Source organism: Equus asinus, chromosome 20, assembly GCF_041296235.1.
Source record: "Equus asinus isolate D_3611 breed Donkey chromosome 20, EquAss-T2T_v2, whole genome shotgun sequence".
In the NCBI taxonomy this organism is placed as follows: Eukaryota; Metazoa; Chordata; class Mammalia; order Perissodactyla; family Equidae; genus Equus; species Equus asinus.
Genome location: NC_091809.1, coordinates 89,769,231 through 89,779,490, shown reverse-complemented (window position 1 = coordinate 89,779,490; position 10,260 = coordinate 89,769,231). Strand labels below are relative to the sequence as shown.

Here is a 10,260-nt window from a genome sequence, read left to right as displayed (position 1 = left end):
CCACTAGAAAAACCGCTGCACTTATGGAAAAATGGAGTAAGGAGCACAGTCCTCAAAAATGTCATCAGTGACACATAAAAAAGAAAACTGACGCAGTTTCTGAGTTTTACGCATGTTAAATGATTAAGAAAAATACAAAACCTACAACGAGTACAACAGTTTCCTTTGAAAAAGACATGAAGCTTGCTTGTGGAAATGAGAGGAAGGGTTACAGCTTGTGAGTTACTTTGAAGTGGTTGAAGAACATTTACCTGAAATCATATGGAAAGTTGGGACATGAAGGGAGGTAGCTGCCAGATATTAGGGGTATGTGTGTGTTTTGCATATTCCCATGCAGCTTGTTTTCAGCTTGATGCTGTTTTCTGCATTCAACCAGTGTTTGTAGGGGACAAAATTCCACAAAGACAAATGCAAAATTCAGTTGTGCCTAAATTGTTTTGTAATATATCCTTGGTGTGGGAACGTGTTTGTATGTTCAAACCAAGTGACATAGCAGAACTGAGTCTATGTCCTTTTTCCTGTGTCAACAGTCTTCCTCTCACCTATACCACTCACCTCAATGTATGAAGATTCCAATGCTCTTCAACTTCAGAAAATATCTCTATTCCACATACTTCTGCCTATGTCTCTCTATATCTCTTCCCATCTCACTCCTGTATCCTCAGGATCTGCTTTTCACTGATCTATCCTCTTGTAAGAGTCATGTTTGTATATTGTCTTCAACTCCTCACCTTTTTAATTTACAGCCACCTGAAATCTGTCCTAACTCTACATTGAAATTACTCTTGCTTATAACTTACATACTGCATAGTTGAATGAACAACGAATTAGACAGAGTCCCACTAGAAAACAGGTGGCCCATTCAAGTTAGAATAATTTGAGAAGGGATTATTTACAAATGAACTATTTCTAGGGTGTGGTCACTAAGAGATTCTAAACGTAGCGTAGTTACCTAGGGGTGGTAACAGCACTTGAAGGGATGAGTGACTGGAATCCTGAAGTAGAGAGTTGGTGTAGAGAAGGTAACCTTGTGAAGAGCTTTTTTTGGTTGATATTGTTGAACTTATTCTATCTCTTCAGGTGTGAGTTATGTTTTTTAAGTTTAATGCCACTGTTTCCTCTTGATGTTGCTCAAACAGATGATTGTATTTGGTATTAAAGACAAAATGCGCCAGACAGGATGAGCAATTGGAGGTTGATTTTATTCTTATCCTATTGCCAGCAATGAGGAAGAAAGCACAGACCAAGTCTGAGTACTCACTTCTCCTAAAACAAAAGGCATTGTTGGGCTGGGGTAAGGTGTCAGGCGGAATGCATTTAAACCCTTGGGTGAGGTAGTGGAAAAGTACTGGAGGACTTTATTGGGAAGTTGATAAATAGGATGTGTCAAGCTCATTGAATTACTCCTGAGATTGCAAAAGCTTTTGTCTTTGATTAGCTCATCTGCATTGCTAACTGGTGCTCTGAGAAGGTAGGCTCCTACCCTCCACAGATACTTGGAGATTTGGAGTGCTATTTCCTTCGATATTTATATTTCAAGAGATAGTTCTCAGGTTTGAGAAATGCATTTTCTAGGTTATAAAGCTGGCAAGAGGTTAGGAGAATATTAATATATACTTCAAAGATGAAGAGAAAGAATTTACAACTACAAGTTTTCTCAAGAAAATACTCTAAGAAAACAAAGTCCAAAGGCACATAGCCAGGAAGAAACCTGTCCAAAGTTTAGCCATCCTGGTCATTGGTGGATCATTTTTCTTTCTTATAGGCAACCTCAGAATGCCACTTTATTTGTTTGATGCAACCTGTTGTAGGGGAGATTTGGGGTGTCCTAATAGTTTGATTTATCATTGAGCTTGTTCCCCGTGCCTCATGGCATGATTGTTAATATTTGTGTGTGTCATTGTCCTGTTTTCTGACCCAATCTCCATTACTCTGGAATACTCACTGCTGTTGCTTGACTTTTGGCTCACTTCATCATCCAAGAGTGTATGTGCGCATGGATAGCTCTGCCTGGCTACTACCGTGCTATCCATCAATCACCAGGTTGGTGATTTCCCATGGCCCCCTGCTTCTCTTAGTATCATATATTTCTGAGTCTGGATCAACATTAATTTTGTAGCAATCCTTTCCACGCACCTTTTGGGCTTCTATTCTTTTCTATAATCCTATCACAGTCCTTCATCTTTTGGAGTTTTGTCCTATTTCCTGTGTCATAAATGGCTCTCTGTTTGTTTTACATCATGTTACAGATTGATTTATTATTGAATATCTTGTCAGTATTGCTAGGTTTTGGAGTGAGAGGATGAAGGTGCAGTAAGTGTTGAGTTTGTCATGTTGATTTAGAGATCTTTGGAACTTATTTATACTCTTGGGAATTTTTGAGACTTTCTTCTTGGTTCAATATTTTGTCAATGTCTAAAAAATAATGCAATGAAAGAACAGATGTGTATTGTCTACTTTTACTGAGAGTTAGCTACATAACATGCATTCAAATTCACCTTTCTATAACTTTCCTTTGTCATAGAGAATGGGAAGCTAAAACACTCATCTTTTGAGTCTTTCTTGCAGCTAAAGATGAATATAAGCATCACTTCTCACTAATTAGATGTAAAACTCTGTTGAGGTTTCCTTTTCCATTTCTTCCTTCTTGTCTGGAATATGGAGTTGAATGTGGAGGATGGTAGTCATAATTTAGGATCACTGAGCAGAAAATAGAACGAGCCTCGTCTTTTGATGGCATAATGGAAGTGCCTTAAGAACTCTGAACTGTATAATTCTGTGTGTGTGTGTATGTGAGATAAGTAACTTCAATTTGATTAAGCCACTATAACTAGTATAATTTATACACAGCTAAATGCAATCCTAATGGGTTGTTCACTAATATTAGGTTGCCACAATTCTCCCTTTCTTGATGTTCTTGTGTCTTGCACAGGGTGATCCATTTTCATAACACTCCTGACTTTGACTCATCCTTTACTTACTCTCCAGAATAAAAGCAGTGTCCTTATATGAGTGCTAAATGTAAAGAAAAAATAAAACGGGCACATATAAAGATCAGAGCCTTTTTCTCTTCTTGTCTCTGACATGTGAGTCTCTGTGGCTCTCAGCCACGTGGTAAGTCTAAGTATAAAGATCCTTGTGTGAGGGCCTTATGTCTCTGCAGTTTTGGAGAGTCAGTTTGATTCAGGAAATTGTTAGATATTGTTAATTGGCAGAGTATATTAAAAAAGAGTTTATGAAATTATAATATGGGCATTAAAACATATTTGGACACAAAAATCCTCAAAAAATACTACCAAATTGAATTAAACAATATATAAAAATGATTATACACCATAATAAAGTGTGATTTATCTCAGAAATGCAAGATTGCTTTAACATTTGAAATTTAATTAATGTAACACATCATATCAATAGAATAAAAACAAAAACTATATTATCATCTCAACATGTAGAAAAAGCATTTGACAAAATCCAATACTCCTTCAAGATAAAAATACCAACTAGGGTAGAAGGGAACTACTTAACCTCATAAAGGTTATCTACAAAAGCCCCACAGTTAACAACATACTTAACAGTGAAAGACTGAAGGGTTTCCCTCTAAGATCAGGAATAAGATAAAGATGTCTGCTCTACCCACTTCTGTTCAACATCATACTGAGGTTCTAGCCAGAGAAATGGCAGAAAACTGAAATAAAAGCATTCTGATTGGAAACAAAAGAGTAAAATATCTCTTTTTGCAGATGACATGATTGTGTATGTAGAAAATCATAAGTAATCCACTAAAAACTATTAAAACTAATAAAAGAGTTTGGCAAGTTTGCAGGATGCAAGGTCATTTGTACAGGAATCATGTGTATATGTTTTACACTGGCAATAAACTGTGCAAAAATGAAATTAAGGAAATGATTCCACTTAGCACCACAAATAATAAAATATTTAGGAGTAAGTTTAACAAAAAGAGTGTAAAATGTATACTATGAAAACATTGTTGAATAAAGAAACGATGAACTAAATAAGGAGAAAGATATCTTGTGTTCACAGATCAGAAGACTTAATATCGCTGAGGTGGTAATTCTCCTCAAAACAATCCATAGATTCAGTGAAATCCCTATCAAAGGACCAACTGCCTTTTTTCAAACTTATCCTGAAATTTATATGGAAATTCAAGGCACCCAGAAGAGCTAAAACAATCTTGAATAGGAAGAACAAAGTTAGAAAAATCATACTACCAATTTACTATACAGCTATAGTAATAAAAACTGTGTGGTATTGAAATAAGGATATATCTATATATCTATCTCATGGAATAGAATTGAGAGTCAAGAGATAAACTCTCACATTTACAATTACCTGGTTTTTTACAAGGTTATTAAGTCAATTAATAAGAGGAATAGTCTTTTCAACAAATGGTGCTGAGAGAATGAAATATCGACATGCGAAAGAATGAAGTTGGACTTCTTCCTCACACATCAAACACAAAAGTTAACTCAAAATGAATCATAAACCTACATATAAGAACTAAAACTATAAAGCCCTTAGAAGATAATATAAGAATAAATCTTTGTGACTGTGGGATAGGCAAAACCTGTTTAGATATGACACTAAAAGGACAAGCAACAAAGAAAAAATACATAAATTAGACTTCATCAAAATTAAAAGCTTTCATGCTTGAAAGGATATCATCAAGACATAAAACGACAGCCCACAGAATGGGAAAACATACCTGCAAATCTTTCATCTGATAAGGAACTTGTATCTAGGGTATAAAAAAAACTCTTACGACTCAATAATTAAAGGACAAATAACGCAACTAAAATCCAATTTAAAAATGGACAAAGCATCTGAATAGATATTTCTCCAAAGAAGACTTACCAATGACCAATAAGCACGTGAAAAGATACTCAACATTACTAGCTATCAGGAAGTGCAAATCAAAACCACAGTGAAATAACACTTAATACCAACTAGGATGGCTATAATCAAAAAGATAGATTCTAGCAAGTGAAAAATGGACTTTTTATTTTAGAGTAGTTTTAGATTTATAGAAAAATTGTGAAGATAGTGCAGAGAGTTTCCATATATGCCACTCACAGCTCCCTCTATTATTAATAACTTACTTTAGTACAGCACACATGTCACATGTAAAGAATCAGTCTCAATATATTATTAACTAAAGTACATACTTTATTCATATTTCTTTAGTTTTTACTTAATATATTTTTTCCATTTCAGGATTCCATCAGGATATCACATTGCATTTAGGTGTCAGGTCTCCATAAGATCCTCTTGGTCGTCTGGTGTTTTTCTCATGATTACACTGGGATTATGTAGGTTTTGGAGGAAGACCACAGAAATAAAGTGCCATTCTCATCATATCGTATCAAAGATACATATGATGAACATGATTTATCACTGTTGATGTAAACTTGATCCCCTGGCTGATGTAGTGTTTGTCAGGTTTCTTCATTTGTAAACTTATTTTTCCCCCCTTCCCATACTGTATTCATTGGAGAGAAGTCATTACGCACTTAAGAAGTGAAGAGTTATGTTCCACTTACCTGAGGGTGGAATTCTTTATATGAGAGATTTGTCTATTATTTTCCATTCATTTATTTATTGAATTATCTACTTATATCAGTTTGAACTGAGGGATATTTATTGTGTACTTTGGGTTATAATCCAATACTAGGACATCTAATGTGTAAACAACTTAGAAGTCATCACTTCTGTCCTTACAAGAAGAAAAATCAGAAAGAAAAGAACTACCCATGACTTTTCTTGTACTCATCAGAATTGATGTAGCAGGGCAAACTGCCGTCCCCAAATTTGGAGAATCAGGTGAATACAGAGAATCTGTTTACTTGGAGTAGAAGCTGCTAGAATCACAAACTGGTAGAAAGACTTCAAAGGTAATTTTGACAAATTGCTGGAGGATGAGTGTGGTCTAGATTGAGAATGGGAAAGACTTGGGGGCTGCAGTCTTAGGGAGCCCCACACTTTATATCCAGGTGCCCCAGCAGATTCTTACAGTAAAGATCCAAGGATGGTCAGCTGGCTCTGGCAGGAGGAGGGGAAAAGTTAACATTGTGTAGAACCCCAGAGCATTCTCCATAGCAGAGGCCTCCTCTCTAGGATAAAAGACATTATTAGAGACATCTCCCACCTAGAGGAAGGGTATTTCTCTGACTCCAGGATGTCACTTAGCCCTGTGATCTCAGTTCTCTGACAGTCCAAGAAAAGTGATTGATTTTCAGTTTGTTCAGCTTTTTGTTGATGTAAGGATGGGAGTGACAACTTCTAAGTCTCTCTACATGTTGGAACTGAAAGGAAGTCTCTGAGTTTTCTTTCACACTCAGGTCTTAGTCACATAATTGTTACTGATGTGTTACTTTTCCAATCTCTATACCCATTTAAAGATGCTTTGTCCATAATTTTTACTTGTTCTCCTTGGAAGGTTTTGTCTGAACTATCTTATCAGCCATTAGTAGAAGTGGAAATCCAATCTCTTGGATGGCCAAATTAGAAGAAATTTCAGAATCTTTCTTTTGGGACTTATTTTCTTTCCCAGAAATATCAAAGGATCTTAGGGACTTAGTCCAAACACTGTGCAGAAAGAGAAACAGTTTGGCCCATCCATTAGTGCACTACTCTTTGTCAGCTGTCAATGCTTCTGTTCCTGATATATGGATGACTGTTAAAAACAGGTGAAAGCACATGGTCTAATTCAGCCTTGTCAGCAGATATACAAGGCCTTCGCTTTCTAACTCAGTCTGTTACAGGAAAGATGATTCAATTCCTTTTATTTTAATGGCTTTTGATTCTCAAACATTGACTTCCAAGTTTTCTGTCACAGGTTAGTCTCTTCTTCCCAAAATCAGCCATTATACCACATGATTGGGTCAGGGGACTCTTCCAACCATGCTCACCTATCATCCTGGAGCCAACATTTCACCCTTGCTGACTTATACTCTGACGTTGGAATAATTAAAAAAAACATTTTTGCCCAACTTTCACTTTTCCTTGTCCCCAAACACATTTCATTTCTCTTATCAGGAAAGTTCCCTTTCATACACTTTTGCTGTCCTTTATACTTCCAATGAACCATTGGATCTCACTGGGATTCTCTTAATTCATTATAGAAGTTCAAGTAATTTTGAATGTTTAAAAAATTGGTTGGGATATTCTGTTTTGGGATCTAATGCAAATGAACTCAAGAGGTGTCAGAGTTTATAAAGTAGCAAAATAATTCCTGTCAAATTGTGATTTACATTCATACAACTAAGAGGGTCCTCCCAAGTGACTATAGAGGATTTAAAATTTGCTGTATTTACCATTAGACAGGAGAATTGCTGTCAACTTTTAAATGGACTTTTTTAAAATTAAAAGACAACTTATTCATAATTTCAGTTAGTTAAATATATCTCTTTTTGTCATCAATTTACACTTTGAAAATTTAGTAGGAAGGTTGAATAGAGAGAAAGAGTTAAGAGCCGGGACTTTGGAGCATGACTGCAAAGGTTCTAATTTCACTCTGTGACTTCCTTTCTTTTTGACCTTGGGTAAGTTTTTCAACTTTCTTGTCACATCTGTAAGATGTATAAATAATAATTACATTTGCTTCATAGGGTTGTTATGGTAATTAAATGAGTTAGTATTTGTGAAATGTTTAAAAGAGTGCCTTGCACATAGTACGTGATATATAAAATTGGTGAGATAATTTGAATTGATTTTCCTAGCAATTGGGATATGTGGAATTTTAACCCAGGAACGTTGGGCCCCAAAGCCTGTTCTCTTTCTACAATATCACTTATAATAATCTGTCACTTAAAGTTAGCTCACTTCCTGGCCACACTCTTACCTAAACTGAGCACCCTCTGGAAGCCCACTCTCAGCTCCTGGGTCCTCAGGGCATACACCATGGGGTTAAGGGCTGGGGGGATGACACTGTGCAGCACATTGAGGAGAACAGGGATGAAGGGAACTTTTATTTCTGCCAGATGGATGACAGATACTACAATAAGGGCTGTGTAGAAAAAGAGAATGAGGATGAGATGAGAGCTGCAGGTATTCAGGGCCTTAGATATTGCTTCAGTGGAGCTCAGCTTCAGCACTGAGCGAATAATTAAAGCATAGGAAGCAAAGACCAGACCCATGTCACTCCCAAGTATAACCCAGGCCAAAGCCAACTGGTAAAATCTGTTAATGGTGATGTCATCACACGCCAAGCTAGTAACCCCCAAGTTGGAGCATAGGCAGTGGTCGATCTCATTCCTGGAGCAGTAATGTCTCTGGGCAGCCAGTACAGGTACTGGGATCATCAACAGGCTATTCCTGAGTATGATAGACAGTGTGACTTTGATCACAAAAGCCTCCGTGACTATGGAGGGGTACTGAAGGGGATAGTAAATGGCTGCATACCTATCTACAGCCATGCAGAGGAAGATGCCTGACTCCATGGCCATAAAAGTGTGGACGGCATAGATCTGAGTGAAACACTCAGGGAGGCTGATGGCCTTGGCATTAAACCAGAGGACGGCCAGGATCTTGGGCATGATGGTAGTAGCCAGGCCAATGTCCACAGTAGCTAAGATACCAAGGAAGTGATACATAGGCTGGTGCAGGGTGGGCTCATGTTGGATGGTGATCAAGATGAGGAGATTGGCACCAAGAGCTAAGAGGTAAAGGAGAGCCAGGGGCAGTGAGAGCCAGTGCTGCCACTCATGAATTCCTGGGAAGCCCATCAGGATGAACTCAGACACTTGAAACCTTGAGTTATTGGTTATACTCTGGGTGGTATCCATATCATGTAATGTCTTCGTCTCAGCATGTACCTGTTAATGAAGAGAAACAAGAATAGGCTGTGATTAGCCCAGTGAGGGTCAAAATTTGTGTAGAGCTGTAAGATTCATGGACAATAACATGATCCTTTTTAACCTAATACATCGTCTGTCCCCTTGAGACTCTTGGAAAAAGTTTACCTAAGAATAAAAGAAGATTCAGGATAGATCCTAAGACAAATATTTTAATATAATAAAAGTAAATATTTAATGACTTTATGTGCTTGAAATTGACACATGAACATAATGCAAGAGACATATACATTATGAGTAAACAGACATTTCAGGAGGCTTCTAGTTTTCAATGGCTACCATAATAAAATACTATAGACTAGATGACTACAACAACAGAAAATTATTTTCTCACAATCCTGTAGGCTATAAGTCCAAAATCAAGGCGTCAGCAAGATTGGTTTCTTCTAAGGCCTCTCTACTTGGCTTGTCGATGGCTCTCTTCTTCTGGTGTCTTCATGTGGTCTACTTTCTGTGCATACACATGTCTGTTTCCAAATTTCATTTTCTTATGGACACTAGTTGTTTTGGATTAGGGCCAATTGTAAAGACATTATTTTAACTTACTTGCTTCTTTAAAGAATTTATCTGCAAAGATTGTTACTTAGGAGGTACTAGAGGTTAGAATTCAACATATGAATTTTGAGGGATAATATTGAGCCATAATGTGGAAGTAGATTTAGTGGGCAGGGTTGTTGTCTCCATTCTTGGGGATCTTTAGGAAAAGAATAAGTAGCCAAAGTGAGAATCCTAACTAGTCTTTTCTTTTGAATGCCTTGTTTTTGGAAAATATTTTCTCATATAAACTACTTTATTTAATCATCACCATACAGATGTTGTTATGTTGTTATTCATTAGGAAACAGTGGTTGAATGATTTGTCTAGATGAGAACTATGCATTGAAATCACTAATAAGTGACAAAGCTAAAGCAAAATTTGAATATTCTGCATTTAATTCCAGCACTCTTTCCATAAAATCTTAGCCAACGGGTCCGTACCCTGTAGAATACCAATCGTTTCCTCTTCTGATTATGAAAGTAAAGTTAAAGACATCCCTAAACCTATATTTTAAAATAATCAATGTTATTAGTAAAAGATATAAAGAAGGAAAGGGGGAAACAAAATTTTGACCGCTTCCATAGTTCTGTATTGTATAAGTTAGAAATACAGCAGGCATTGATTGCATATATGAGATATTTTTTTGTTGAGGTAACTTTATGGTTTACTCTGGGCCCTTTCACACTTGGTCTTCCTCATTTTTACATTCTTGATTTTCTTAATTCTTTGGCTTTTGAAAAACTTTTCAAATCATCGTATCAAAAAGTGTACTTAAGAGACTAATGTCAGCAGAATGGTGGGCTAGAAAGCTCCAGGTCCTTGTTCTCCCACAGAAACACTAAGTAAGCCA

The 10,260-nt window shown here is 36.7% G+C and overlaps 1 protein-coding gene across 1 annotated transcript; it reads right to left on the bottom strand.

The window, feature by feature from the left end:
- Positions 1-7,838: 7,838 nt before the first annotated feature.
- Positions 7,839-8,804, bottom strand: LOC106828984 (olfactory receptor 56B34-like). Its single transcript, XM_014837835.2, has one exon. The coding sequence runs from the start codon at positions 8,802-8,804 to the stop codon at positions 7,839-7,841; it is 966 nt and encodes a 321-aa protein (XP_014693321.1).
- Between the last annotated feature and the right edge of the window lie 1,456 nt (positions 8,805-10,260).